Source organism: Talpa europaea, assembly GCF_964194135.1.
Source record: "Talpa europaea genome assembly, chromosome: 11".
Lineage (NCBI taxonomy): Eukaryota > Metazoa > Chordata > Mammalia > Eulipotyphla > Talpidae > Talpa > Talpa europaea.
In genome coordinates, this window is record NC_140078.1 from 90,496,987 (window position 1) to 90,513,150 (window position 16,164).

General features: G+C 36.2%; 1 protein-coding gene across 1 annotated transcript in view; it reads right to left on the bottom strand.

Moving 5' to 3' along the window:
• The window catches only part of KCNH8 (potassium voltage-gated channel subfamily H member 8), a gene marked incomplete at both ends in the record, with an annotated part of 247,880 nt that overhangs the window by 99,665 nt on the left and 132,051 nt on the right, over positions 1-16,164 (bottom strand). Inside the window, one exon of the mRNA XM_084247027.1 lies at positions 5,076-5,233. Coding sequence (XP_084103153.1) covers positions 5,076-5,233 — 158 coding nt within the window. The remainder of the gene's footprint in view (positions 1-5,075; positions 5,234-16,164) is intronic.

Below are 16,164 nucleotides of genomic sequence, written 5' to 3' on the forward strand. Positions count from 1 at the left end.
CCAGCCTGCAAAGCAATATCATTTCATACCTATTAGAATGGCGACTACCCAAAAGGCAAGAAACTGGTGTTGGTGAGGACCTGGACAAAAGGGAACCCTGTACACAGTGAGCAGGAATACACACTGGGGCATCATTGTGGAAAACGATATGGAAATCTCTCAAAAAATTAAGGATAGTGGGCCTCCCCGGTCGCGCAGCAGTTGAGCGCTGGGTTGCGAAGCTGCCCGCAGCCTCTGTAGCGCCAGTTCGATCCCCGGCTGCTCCCCAGCCACTGGAGTAGGATCCCACATGGCGTGCAGACCTCTCCTGCGCCCGCTGCTCCCCTCAGCAGTGTACTTTGGTCCTTCTGCCTGTTCTGCTCCCTGCTCTGGCTCTGGTGAATTCTCTCACCCTCCCGCGCTTCTGACTGTACCCAGTGCTTGTGTAAATAAATAAATAACTCTTTTTTTTTAAAAAAAAATTAAGGATAGAATTACCACATGATGCAGCTATTCCACTGCTGGGTATTTAGCCAAAGAATGTGGAAATGCTAATTCAAGAAGACAAATGCACCTCTATATTTATTGCAGCATTGTTTACACTATGCAAAATATGGAAACAACCTAACCTAAGTGCCTACAGACAGACAAATGGACAAAGAGATGTGGTATTTATACACAATAAAACACTACTCAAGCTATAAAAAGAAAATGAAATCTTGCCATTTGTGACAACATGGATGGACCTGAAGGGGTTTATGTGAGATAAGTCAGACAGAGAAAGACAAATGCCATATGATGTCCCTCATGTGGGGAACATAAAGAAACAAAGCAAGCAAGTAAACAAAACAAAATTTAAAGAAGCTGAGATTCTGAAAACAGGATGGAAGTTGACCTGAGGGAAAAGGGAGGTGAGGGAAGATAAAACAGGCAAAGGGAGGAGCACAGGGGACCAAGGTGATGGTGCACGGGTGCATTGGTGAAGGAAACTCTATGGGGACTACACCTAAGGGGGTGGGGGAAGCAAATATTGTTTAAAAATGAAAAATGGTGTAAAAAAATAAAAAAAATTAATATGAAAATGTATAAAAATATTTAAAAAAAAACAGACAAAGGGAGACACCTGTTTGGTAGTGGATGGAATCTAGACTTTTTGTGGTGATTATAACGTAGTCAAAGTATAAAGCCATACCCCTGAAATTTATGCAATGTTATAAACCAATATTACTTTAACTGAAAAAAACTCCAAGCTAGTATAACAATAGATATGCAATAAAAATACATTCCATTATCACTCTGTGAGCAATTCTATTCTGAAATATAATAAAATCGTAAGATCAACTGAGGAACTTTCCAACTGCTCTTTTATTTCTTTTGTGTCATTCTTTGCCGTCAAGTTTTACTTTCTTCTCATCCAAAGCCAAGTTCTCATCTATCATTTCCACTGGTAGTCAGATGTCCACATGCTAGACTTTGCAGTCTCTACTGTGTGCCTTAGAGGAATTCCTAGGGGATGAGTTGACTATACAGACAGATGAATTTGATAGCTAGATGACAATTTTGTACATAAATTGAAATCTGGAACAGTCCCTCCTATGGACTGAATTGTGTCCTCTAAATTTCTTTCTTTTTTTTTTTTAAGATTTATTTTTTTATTTATTTATACAAGCACTGGGTACAGTCAGAAGCACGGGAGGGTGAGAGAATTCACCAGAGCCAGAGCGGGGAGCAGAGCAGGCAGAAGGACCGAAGTACACTGCTGAGGGGAGCAGCGGGCGGCAGGGGAGGTCTGCAAGCCATGCGGGACCCTCCTCCAGTGGCCGGGGAGCAGCCGGGAATCAAACCGGCGCTATAGAGGCTGTGGGCAGCTTCGCAACCCAGTGCTCAACCGCTGCGCCACCGGGGAGGCCCGTATCCTCTAAATTTCATGTGTTGAAGCCCTACCTGTCAATGTGATGGTATTTGGAGATGGAGCCTTCAGGGGTAATTCCTTTAGGTGAAGTCAGAAAATGGTATCCTGATAGTGGGGTCACTGCCTTATGGGAAGACAGAGACCTCACTCTCTCGCTTCCTCTTCTCTGCCATCTTTCTCCCTCTTCTCAGTGCATGGGAACACAGTGAGATGCTAACCATTGATGAGATCCCTCACTAAGAACCAAATCAGCTAAACACTTGATCTGATACTTTCCAGCATTCAGAGGTGCAAAAAATAAGTCTGTTGTTTAAAACACCCAGTTTTTATTTTGTTATGGCAGCCCAAGCAGATGGACATCATCTGAACACGTTATCGATGCAAGCAATTTCCTGATCTTCTCTGACCAAAAAGGGGATGTTGGGGAAAGAATTTGAAGTTGACGTCCAGTAATAAAAATTGTCACTTGCATAGAGTAGGAACCTGATCCTGGGTATCCAGGATGAGGCTGTCCTGGTGATTTTGTTGATACATTAAAAAAAAAAAATTGTACTTGCTCTCATCTGAGTCAACAGTTTCCTGCTATAAATATGAATTTTGGCTCTTGGTGAATGACAGAAAAGAGAGGAATATTTGATTTAGATGGAAATATATATTCTGAAAAAAGGAAGAGATTCTTTTTACTTGGGATGCTGTTCTGAATTTGTCGCTGATGGGAATTATAAGCTGCTTGTAGACAGGCACAAGACAGTGATGTGTTCATCAAAACCCCCTATCAAATGGCAGCTTTCTCTGTTACCAAGTGGACAGACCATCTCTTGACTCAACTTGTGGAGAGAAACAGAAAAGAGCTCATGAAAACATACTAAGGTCCTTTTAGCAAGGTTTTTTTTTTTTAAGATTTTAGGCTGCTCAGAACCCTGAAAGAATTGTTATGCTCATTTTCGGACTAGTCTGATGTTACTTTCACTCAGTGATAAAACTAGGATTCAAACTTTTGCTTATTTCACTCTGTCACATTTTCTATGTCTCATTCATAATTGTACCTCTCATGGTACAATGTGCCTTTCACAGTGACTTATACATAACAGGTCTTAATGAATAAATGTGTGAAACTGTATAAAACACTTGTTGTCAACAACCATGCACAGACCTAAAGCTAAAGTGCACGATGCATTTTTGGAGGTTGAATTCTTTTTTGAATGTCATCTATGGAGATGCCACAACTGGTCATGCCTTAGATCTGGTCGACTTTATTTATTTGTTCCTTCCCTTATTTTGTAAGTTTGTGTAGTACAACAATTGCATGACTTATAAACTAGTCCCTATAACTTACGTTTTCCTGGAAAGTAACTATAAGTTGGTGAACAAGTTTTTCTATTCATATCATGCAATTCATCCTGACTAACATATTTGGAGGAATAATAAATTTATGTGCCAATTTGTTAAGTGATCACAAGCTCATGCCTATGAAAAGCAGAGAAATTACCACTTTTTAGAAACAGTCCACTTTTCCTATCTCTCTTTCTTTCTGACATATTTATTGATTCTGTATAAAACATTTATGCCATACTCACAAGTCAGAATGAAGAAAGGGAGCAGGGGAGCATAGAAAGTCAAATATTTAAAATTCTTCGGAATATGATAATTAGACTTAAAAAAACCTTTATTTGTGTTAATTTTAGGCAATGGGGATGTTAATATAAAAGCATATATAATATGTAAGTATATATTTTTCTTATACATTATAATTAGATAATATATTTAAAATTATCCTATTTGTTTAGTACCCCAAAAGAAAAGGAATATAAAAAGTATTATTAGCATTTAGTAGCAAAACAGCAAATTAATGTGGAGCAGAATCTATTAAATATCATTTATTTAACAATCCTCCAGGAGAATTTGGAAACAATTTTTAGCACTATGTATATTATATACTTCTTTTGGATTTTTTGTGATCTTGCAAAAACCTTGTTTTAAGTCATTATACTTCCATTATAGTACACTTATCTAGTCAAATTCAATCTCAAAAAGCACTTTAAAAAGACTGCCTAACAATTCAGTGTAGCACTGATTGATATCATATACTAGATTCTTCCCCAGAGCTTTCCTTTCAGTTGAGTTACAAACCTCGTAAAGATGTTGACATCCTCAACTTAAAAAAAAAGAAAAGAAAAATACTATTATCTAGGCAATCAACAAATGCACAAATCTGTACTAAATAGGATTACAGTTTTGTCTTTATTCTGAAGTTAATAATGACTGTATTTGAAAAATTACTATTTTGTTTAATGTTGAAAATCGTGCTTTTAAATTTTTGATAGAAAATGTAATTTCTATAGGGGGCTGTCAACTGACTAGGAAATATGACTAATTTATACTAAATGATTAGTAAATTTTTACATTCTAAAATTGGTTAGCATAGCAGCAAATTGCATTTGTGGTTCAAATGCTATTATGACTCCCTAAAATCTCTGTTATAAGGGAATACTTAATGATTTTAAGAATATCAATCACTAAATAGTAGAAATAGCTTCTACTACAAGTGGACATACTTTCTGGTGTTGTGTCGGGAGTCATAAATATAAATTCTGTAAGAAGCAAGAGATGAAGTTACAAATATTACTAAAAACTCAATAGAACGCTCAAGTTTAGATTGGTCATTGTGTTATGTAGGTTTCTGCTCCATCCAATTTTTCCAAGTACTTCTAATAAGTGACTGCATTCCTTTACTTTAATTTCAGCATTTCTTTTTATCTTTATCAGTCTTTTCATTTTGTTTGCCAATGGATAGCGAGACACTCAAGAGGTAGAGTGTTAAAGATCATAAAAGTAAAAGGCATCTTCAGAGTCTCCACCCAATTTTCCAGGCAAACATCTATCTAAACAATCTAAAACAATGCTTACATTCCTACAAATGGGTTCCTTATCAAAGGATTTGTTTAGTGAGTACTGAAAATAAATTCAAGCTTTTTGTATACACTAGTTCTCGGTGTTTAAATAACCAGAAACAGGTAGTGTAAATTTCAAAAAGAAGTCACTTTCAATGGGGAGAATCTGGTCGTGTCAGTGGACATATTGGTATCTTTATTAAAGAGGAAGCAAAACCCCGCATCCAAACATTGCCAAAAACATTTAAAACCTGTACGTGTGAAAAGTAAACACTTCCCAGGTTGGTACTTACCACTGTGACATTGAATGCGTAGAGGAGGTCAAAAGGCAGGGCAGCAATTAAGTCAATGATGAACCAGGTTGTGACATAGTGGATGCAAATTGATCTTGCTTCAAAAATCACTTGGCCAGACTTGCTGACATAGGTTGTTCGGAAATTTAAAATAATATCTGCTTGGGAAAAAACAATAGAGGAAGAGAAAGTAAAAGGAGAGAGAGAGAAGGAAGGAGAAAAGAACAGAAGACAGACAGGGAAGAAAAGAGAGGAAAAAAATTGTATAGAATTAAATAAAGCTAGAAAATGGTAACCTGGTAACATATGTCATACAGATAACACAGAAAATACTCTTCTTGACAGATACAGTTCAACTCAACAACAGGTATTAAGAACTGTGAAGAAAATAAAACATTCTGAGCATTTAATGCATTCTCCTGTCTGCCACATGTTGACACAGTTAAACAAACAGTAAAATAATAACAATACTTACTAAATGCTCTCTGAGTACCAGATATTGTTCTAAGAACTAAATGCAGGCTATATCACTTAATCCTCAGAGCATTTTCTGATGTAGTCTTATCTCCATTTAGAGACAAGCAAGCAAGAGACAAACAAAAGGAAAAGTAACTGACTTAACACTGGCTGAGGCAAGTCTGTAAGAGCATTATAAAACTGAAGAGACAAATTATCTACATATTTACTAACTGATCACCAGATCTACCACAATTTCGTAGAAAACCTACTGCCACGGTCTACACCTGACACTCTCCTGAATGAAGGAATGAGTGAAATGATTGGCTTTTGGTTGAGTAATGCAGCAAACATTTTTTAAGCTATATGGTTAATTATGCAGTTGTCTAAAGAGTTTAATCGAGGTTCAGACTTCTGAATACACAGTGTTTTCACGGATGAGTCATTACAGAAAACCAGTTTAGAAAGCTTTATAAAAATAATTTGTTACTCAATTGAATTAATTAAATGAAAAGAAGATATGTTAATTTTAAGTTTCAAAAGAAGCAATATTAAGACTTTTATATACAAATGGTGATAATAGTAAAAGAATAAATGCTATTTTAAAAATCTGTGGATAGAAATGTGCTTGCAAAATACATGAATACATTTAGGTTTATTCTCAGAGAAAACCTAGGCATGGATCACATCCTAGGATTTCCAGGACTACGGTATTAATTTTGTGCAAAGACTGTAGGTTTTTGCAATGATTAGAATTATTTTTGGATAGCTGATTGAAAAAAAAACCCACTTTTGTCATATACACAAAGAAAGATAGTTCTGGTGTTGGTGAGTTACAAACGACTCTTCACACTCATTAGTTTGTGGTTCTCATGCAACTTCTGTCGGATCTAATACTATCATCTTCATTTTACCAATACCTCCGGAGGTGTAAGGAAATTGTATATGTCATGAAGATAGTAAGCAACCAAGACACAGGATATCTTTTAGCACTCAATCCCATTTTCTTTCCATTATCTTAAAGATTTGCTGTACTTCCAAATATATTTTAGAGGGAATAACAATCGGTTGGTGCAGAGAAATGCATTTCCAATTGTAGTCCTTAGATCAAATTTAGCATCAGCACCGCCCAGATAAAAGTATATTAAATCAGAGTCACAGAACTGAATGTGGGAAAGTGCACTCTCTTTGATTCTGGGAATACAGAGCTAAACTTTTGTCTAGGGACAACTAAGAATTCATTCTGCTTTCTCTGCAATGTTATGGACGTGGTGGTCCTGTTCAAGAGCCAGAATGTTCCCAGTGTTGGTAAATATCACCACTTCAATCTTAATATCTCAAATGTCTGTCTCTGTATAAATAACTCCTCAGGGCACAAGGGATAATTGTGCTGCTATGGTGAATAAATCATAAATAAGCAGGATATAAGAAAATTACAATACACACTTTACGTGGGTTATATAATTTCTGAAGAATTAATCATACCACACCAAAATGAGGCAGAATAAAAGTGAATTCTGGGATGATTCAGGTGCCACTATTTATTCCATCAGATAATCAATTTTTCTTTTTGTATTTCAGATTTACATAAGCATGATTAAGGTAATGACAAATAAGAGAGAGATAACCACGGACATGTTCAGTTTTCATATTGTTAAGACCTCCAAAAATAGATGCTTCATTTTTCTCCCAACTAATTCACTCTGCATGTGGACTTTAAAAGCAGGAAGGCTAAATCCATTTTTCAAAAGTTTGATTTCCTTGAGAACTAGGTAATTAGAATGTACAAAAAAAGTTAAATTCGATATGGCACAAATTACTAGATTTCTTTATTAGCATGCATACCAGATGGGAAATAATTTTAAAATCATATTGGCATACTCGTTAAAAAGTAAATTAAAATACAATGGTGTTCAAGAGAGTGTATGCACTATATACAAATAATTAATATCTTCATTTAGCCATTTCTTTAAAAATTAATCAATGTAATACAGTGTGGGTGGAGATTTAAGTAAACCAGCTGCCAACCAATATTTGGAAGATACTGGTTTTTTTTTTTTTTTTTTTTTTTACTGCTTAAGAGGCACTCCTTTGAACACAGTAGGATGTCACAGCAAATTTGAGCTAGAAAGTGTGGGATGAATGAATACTGAAAGCTAGTTAATGATAAGCTTAAGGTACTAATAATGATTGCAATAAATGATTGTAATAAATTCTAAGAATGAAAAGGCAACAGGGCCTCCCTGGTGGCGCAAGGGGTTAAGATGCAAACTATGAAGCTATCTGCAGCCACTGCAGCACGAGTTCGAGCCCCAGCCAGGGAGCTACCCACATGGCACAGCAGACCTCTTCTGTCTCCCCGCTTCTCCCTTCAGCAGTGTATTTCAGTAGATCCATCTGTTCTGCTCCCCAGTCTGTCTCTGGTGAATCCTTTCACCCCCCACCCCGCACCTCTGGCCTGTACCCCAGTTCTTGTATGCATAAATAAATAAATCTTAAAAAAAAAAAAGAAAGGGCAACAGACATAGTGAGAAACAGCATGGAAGAGCAATTCCTATTTTTTTTTTTAAGATTTATTTATTTATACAAGCACTGGGTACAGTCAGAAGCGTGGGAGGGTGAGAGAATTCACCAGAGCCAGAGCGGGGAACAGAACAGGCAGACTGATGAAGTACACTGCTGAGAGGAGCAGTGGGTGCAGCAGGAGAGGTCTGTTGTGCCATGTGTGACCCTCACCGGTGGCCAAGTATTGAACCAGTGCTGCAGAGGCTGCAGGCAGTTTTGCAGTCCAGTGCTCAACCGCTGCGCCACCAGGGGAGGCCTGCAATTCCTGTTTAAAGGGAAAGAGGAGGCTGAAGGAAAGCAGCCAGGTAGAATAGGGTGGCTGGTGATGGTATTCCACTTTGGCCAATGTTATTATAGTAGACCCTTACTTTGGTTTTGACCGGCAATATCAACATCATGTGAATCCATAGAGAAGGAAAGGGATCATATAAAAATCCCATGAGTCTTGTCTGTAAATATTGGAGATCAGTCATCTAGTTCTCTTAGCCCCCCACGCTGAATATCTCCATTTCCTTCAACTGTCTTTTACTGATGTGGGTTAGTCTTCCCAATCCTGATGATTTTCTCTAGCTTGGTGGTTCTTACAACAAAGTCTCAAGGAAGACAGGATTTTGGTAGTGCTGACTGATCTTGAGAACCCAATCAAAATTCATTATAGGTAAGGAACTTAGCCAGTTTTCCAGCCTCAGTTAAGGATGGCAGTTCTCCTAAGTAGTAGTTTTTCTTTCCCGAGTCCTGGTCAAAATGTTATCAGCACAGTTTCAACATAAACCCTTCCTGTAGCTGCTCTCAGGGATTCAATCTCCTGGTGTTGCTTGCAAAGCCAAGGATCAACAGAGGTCACCCCTATATGTACTTGCCAGATTTAGCAAACTACATAAAGGACAGCCAGTTAACTTTGAACTTTAGATAGAAAAACAATTTGTGAAGAATAGACAAGAGAAAAATAGATCTGGGCTTGAGGTAGTAAATAAGTGTTTTTCTTCTGTTAATCTGTCATGTCCATTTAATTATTAAACCAACCAAAGAAATCAGAGGGAAAGTTTCCCAACCCTGCATATCAAACATGGAAAAAGATTCGATCAGAAAAAGACTAACAAGAGGGTACAGTAATCAGAAAACTCTCCTGTGGCTTTGTTATGGCCATTAAATCAAATAATCAATATGAAAATACTTATGTTCAGTTTACTGTTCACAATATTTTGACTGCACATGTCCCTTTATTTCTTTCTTTTAAAAGTGATTTAATGTCTTTGATGTCTTTAGTTTATCTATCTATATACGGGGATAAATATTACCATTAATAAATTTAGTTCTTAATTATACTAACTGTCAGTCTTAAAATATTGTGAGACAGGAAATCAAGGAGAAGGTCTCTGCAACTTCAGTCTTGTCAAAGGGGTATAAATTTCAAGTCAGAGAATGTAGATAATATACTTTAGGCGGTCTAATATTTTCTAGTAATTTTAAAACTCAGGTTTAACCATTTTGCATTTTTCTTGGTAAGCATTTGTTTTATCCAGGCCAATATCTGATTCAGCACAAGCAAATCATAATCTTCTTTACTATCATAGTTAATTTCCAGTCATGCTCACTTTTCAAATATTCAACATCAATTCACTGAACAACTTCTTTACACTAAACACTAAGAATCCAGTGTCTTCACACTCAACGTTTCTTCTAATCTATATCCAATGCCTTTATTCATGGGTCGGGCTCTATAACTAGTTCACTCTGACAATGAAAGTCACTTCATCTAAAGGGAGATTTAGGTAGGATTATGAATGAGTGAATTAACACAAATGTATTTCTTATTTCTTGCTGCTACCTTGGTAAGCTCATCCTCATTCCAGATGTTCAGCCCACATGTCTCTCATCCTGCTTTCTTATCAACTTTTCTTCTCTGCTCACACCTTCACATGCAGTGACTAATATGAACCAGTTCTACATCTATTTAAAAATATACCACAGATGTCTTTTCTGCATTCATGGAATCATACAACCTAGCTTGGAGGCTATCACTGTTCTTTACTATCTGCTAAAAGTTTTCCATGCATAGATAAATCTCCAAAACACTGTAAGAGTCTACAATTCAGGGAGAATGACTTCACGGCAGTAGGTAAGCATTAGCTTACTATGGGTCAGATACTGTATTAGAGGAACTAGAGAAATAAATACATTACCCAGTCCTTGTCTTTAGGTCGCTTATAGTTTTTTTATGGAATGTGTATAAGGCTAGAGAAATAGGCAATTATGATATATAGGGTTGGAGAGTGGGGAAGGGAACCTATTTACAGTGTATGAGGGAAACCTAACACAGACTCTGGGAGGAGAAAATACAAAGGACATGAAAATTCAAAGGATGTGAGGAATGGCATGATTGTAGAAATATATGTGATTCTGTATGTTTGGAACCACAGGAAGGAGGAGCAAGTGGTGTTAGAAAAAGGACAAAAATACAGAGTCCAGAACACGAAGGGTCTTCTATGCCATGTTGTGGAACTGTCATGTACACCCACTTGGATGGCATCATATAGGTCCTCAATAAATATTTAATGGATTGAATACAACATAAATAATTATATATAGCCCAGGTTCCCATAGTGTTTTCTGTTATCTAGAATATTAAAACAACTTCTCAATTGATTAAATATATATTTGTTTTTATTTTACTATTATTTATATACTCATTTGTCTTAGAACTACAGGGGTAGTGGGAGAGGAAGTAATTTCACTGGAATATACTAAGTGCATGGATTGAAATAAGAAATATAAGCCACATATGAAGAATGTCATTTTTAGTTAGAGAATATGGGGTGGTTTTTTTTTTTTTTTTGTACAAAGCAAGAAAACATTCCTGAAAAAGTGAAACTAAGAGAGAATGACAGCATCGTTCCTGTTTGGTAAGAAGCAAATAGAAAAAAAAAAACATTGCTCTATAATGTTTCTAAATCAAGAATTCACAATTTTCTTCTGGGTTTCTAAATTTAAAAACAATCCATTCTTAATTTGCTTGCCTTGCTCAAAACAAGCACTATTGTTTCATATTTCATGAGCATGTACTTCTTCTCACAGTCTATTTACAGTAATATGTAAGCCCCAGGACCAGCATTCTCGGACTGTGCCAAGCCAATGTTCCTCCAACTATGTCATCTCAGAAACATTTCAGATTTAAACATAATGGATTCAGGTACATTGTGAAATAAGTTTGCCTTTTTTAGATAGACCTAACTCTACTATGCATATATCTAAAGACTAGATAGTCTCTTGGGGGGAAATAAGAATAACTGATACTACTACTACTACAACAATATTGATAGCATTTAATCTGAATTATGCCATTAAATGATTGTAGAGTATTAAAATAATTCAGAAAGCAACATGTACCTAGAACTTCTCAGAGGCGCTGTGACTGTAAAAGACATGAGCAAATTACATTCAACTAGAGCTTTATTGACCAATAAATGCTCTAAGAATAAGGTGATTTATAAAAAAACAAACTTTGAAAATATGTTATAAACTTTACATATTAATATTTTTGACCCAAAAATTCCACTCAAAATAATTTTAACAGTAGGAGTTGAGACTTTAGTGTTTGATGTTCTCTTTGATTAGAATGTTCTTGATCAAGACATACAGTTGAGTGCTTCCTTTTTTGGGTTGTAGGGGTGCAGGTGGCAGATATGGGTGCTGTATGGGCTGTGATGGCTTCCCTTGTACCCTGTGTTTAAAGGTAGACAATGAATAGAAGGGAGAACGTGAGTATGTGGTAGTAGGGTGGAAGAACTGGACTTAAACGGGGACAGAGGAAGAGAGGAAGACCCTAAATACTAAGGTATACACAAATGTTAACTAATCAAAGCTTCTAAACATGCAGTCAGGGAATAACAGGATGCCCAAACCACTCGACAGAACTGATGTTAATTCCTTAGTTACCCTGAAACATCAACTTCATTTATTGTTAGAATTCTTCCCCTCTAGAGTCCAAGGATGTATCTTTCATTTCAGTCATTGAACCCAGGGGGAGAAATGACATGAATTTGTTTACACTTTTCAGGAAAATAATTGTAAGTTGGGGTTTGCTTGTAAAAGGAAATAGCAATAAAATGCCTATCCTCTTTCAGGTTCCATTGGGATTTATATGTTTTACCCTAATAGAAAAGGCACCCAAGAATGTTGAAAGAATTAAAGCTCCTCTTTTGAGGTTTGAGTTTCTACTGCAAAGACAAACATTGAAATGAATGGAGTTGAATTAGAACACTAATCCTTAATTCCACATTAAATGGGAGCAGGCATGTTTATAAAGGTTGTGCACAATAAAGAGAGGACCTGGGGAGATGTTTTACAAAACAAGCATGCATTTAAAAATGCTACTAGAAAATGACCACAGATTCAATAAAATTAAGAAGGTGTTGAATAGAGGCAAGTAAGTTGCCCTAAAGCTGGTGACTTAGCCTTTTGCTAATGACTTCCTTCTAGATTCATCCTCAAAGCCTAGCTGTACCTTTCAGGCCTTTTCAAAGCAAGAAAAAAAGAGGAAGAACTGAAATGCATTTTACTTCACATTCCTAGAAGTAATGATGGAAGACTGGATGGAGAAGAGACTAGAATAATACAGTTTGAGATCACTCAATGCATTTCTATCCCCAGACCCCTGTAGGCAAAGTAAGCTTGACTTAGACAAAATGTAAGATGATGATAAGACCTTCATTTGATTTTTACGAAAGAACATTGAGCCAAATCTGTAGAAGCTGCTGGTTCTATTAAGTGGTAAATAAGTCCCAGACACACTTTTTTTTTTTTTTTCCTGGAAGCTAAAGGATGTGGAATGTTCCAGTCTACCTTATTCCCAAGATGAACTGGATTTTCAGAATGTATTAGAGAAGGTTGATTTTCTGAAAACTGTGGATAGTAAAACAAACTCAAGAGACATGGGCTTCATGAATGGACTATTGTGGATAATGCCATGTGAAAACATACCCCCGAAGTTATATAGATAGGTAAACTGAAAAATTAGTTTAAATAAAGAGAGATGGCCTTGATGCCATTAATGACCATGCTTATCTTTACTGATTAAACAGTGACTGAGCTTATTTCTTGATACAGTGACCTCACTAAATTCTCACAATAATGCTACTATTTTGTCCATTTTACAACGGAGTTAGGATTTTAATCTTACCTTGATCAGTAGTTAACTAGATCTTGGGTAAACTGCTTTCTGGTTTTCCCCTTTTCATTTCTATCATAGAGGAATATTCCTATTTTAACTATATCACAAAGTTATAATAAAAATGTAATAAATGAAGAAATATTCTGGTGTCATATAAGTGAACAGAAATATTGGTTAATAAAGCAGTACAGACAAGTGGAGAGAGAAGTAAAATAATCAGAAATGATGAAAACATGCTCATAAGAAACACGCACTTACAGGAATTCTGTCCATTAGCTGGGGTAAAAGCATTTATAAATATGCACACTGGGATCTAAAAGCACCACATGATGGTAGTGCTGGATAATGAATTAAAGTCAAACCCACACTATATGTTCTCTACGTGTGGTACTGTCCCCACTGAGAACCAGTAGATTAGAAATACCTAAATCAACACAGAGCATAACCTTAAAAGTGTAGCACTGAGAAAAATTGTCTTTTATATATGTCTGGGGTGCTTGGGGTTGGCATCATAGTTGGGGAGCACTGCCTGTGGGTTGTGGATGAGGATGCCAGATGTTCAGTCCTGAAAGAATGTCTACACCATGTCTGACTGCCCTCTATCCACACCACTCTCATTTAGCTTCTACGACTAAGGAAATGTGAGAGTAAACCAGGAGTTGCAATTGACTCTCCAAGTTCTCGTCAAAGCCCATGATTCGAAGCCTTTGTGGTTATAACAGTGGCTAAGAAATTGTGTAAACCACTTCTTAGAGATAAGCTTTACAGTGGGATGACAAGAGAGAACAAGGAGCATTCTGTGTCTTTGCAAAGCATACATCTTAGAACCTCTGAAATGGCCCAATACAAGAGGTCACAGATGATAAAGCTGTAATTTTTTTTTTTGGCATTTTTGGAATGATATAGTTACCAGTAATAGGATATCCAATTAAAAGTGGCTCCAATAATAGGAACATTTGTATCACTGACAAGGAATCCAGATGTGCATTATCTCAACTTTCTATTCTACCATCTACATCATCTTTCTTAACTCTCTTTATGACTGTGGATAGCTGCAATGTTACCCCTTATGATATCCTCCCAGCCAAACATCTAGGGAAAGGAAGGCAGGAAGGAGAAGGGACATAAATATTTTTTCCCTCTCATGTCTTTCTTTTCCTTTTTTCCAAGGAAGAAGGGATTTTCAAGATATCCCACAGAATATATCTCTTTATATCTTACTGGATACAACTGATTACAGGTTTATCCCTATGCTGGAAGTTGGCTAAGGGAGACAGGATGACCACTGGTTAGAACACTCATAATTGATTCCCTGGGCCCGAGCATTTTGTTGCCTGCACAAAATTGGGTTCTTTGGTTTTTTAGTAAGGAAATGGGGAAAAGTGATTGTTGGACCTACAGGTATACTACAATTTGCCACCAAGACTTCAAAGCTTCCAGCTATTTGCATTCATGGAAGAGTGAAACCAATAATTTCTTTCTCTTCTGTGTTCCAAGTTGAGTGGAAATTTTCAGAAAATGGAATCATATCAGGTATAAACTCTCGAGAAACCTGATTCCACAGCCAGCAGAACTGAATCTGCCATAAGGTATTATGGGATCTAAGGCTTATCACTGGGGCTCAGTTTCCCCACCTATAAAACTGTTACCCTGTGGACCACCCTGTTACAAAGTAAGACAGGTTGGATTCAATAAATCTATGTAGTAGATCATTTCTCATTTTAAGTTTATGAAAGGTTTTAAATTGGTAGTTCACTTATACATGATGGTTTTCAAACTAAAAGTAATTGTATAGTGATTTTGTAATTTACAGTCACACCTTGTGCCCTATTGATCCCAAAGAACTACGATGATTTACAATTTGAAGAGGAAGACAGCAGTTAGAAGTGACCATAGTTCACCATTTTGCATTTATATTCTGACTAACACAATTACACTCAGATACTGAATCTAATCAGGGAAATGTTTTTAATCAGTCTTCCCAAAAGAGTGTTACTAAGTGGTCTGAAAGGAAAGAGTTCTGAGGTAAAAATAAATTTAGGCGGTGCTGGATTAATCACAGAAAGATTTCCTTATCACTGAATTTCTCAGATGATTTACAATGCTCAAATTGCTCTGTTAATCTCCAAAAGAGTTGTGTTAACTCCCAACTTTCATTTTGACTATCAATTCTTTTTTTTTCATGGAACACTTACTTTTTTTCCCATTTAGAAAATTATCACATCATGTTACATTTGTATAGAGCAGTACAAATAAAAAAATATTTTGAAAAGCAGCATTTTTTAGCTGTGTGATAACCTTTCCTTCCCAAATCTTTTTAACTGCTTTTTAACAATTCTGACCCAGTTGATTATGACAATTTAATTGCACTGTTTCAAAAATAGAAAATAAACATTATCTTACTACACATATGGATTTTTTTGTACATGTGAATTTAACAAATAATAGTATAAATACTGTCTTAATGTAACAATATAGTCTTCCTAGTATTTAGTATTTTACTTATTAATATTTCTCAGTGATCATTTTTAGGCCACTGTTTTGAGATATTTCATAGAATAAAGTCCAGAAAACAAAATTTGAGAAATGTTAATAGAAACAATATTTGCAAGTAGGTTATAGTAATATTTTCCATTTAAGAGCAGGAAGAAAGCAATAGAAAATAGCAAGTAAGTTTTTACTGTTTGTAAAAAAATTGCCAGTCAACTAAGGATTCCAGGAAGAAATCACACTAAAACTGTAGGCTGACCAAAATTTTAAATTGTAATCTCAGTGGAAGCTAAATTGCATAAAAACAGGAGTAGTTTTCTATTCCTTTGGCATAGTGAGGGAGGGGAATTGCCTATTGAGAAATGCATCTTACAAATGGCAGTAAGAAAGAATACAGGAGAATTCTGG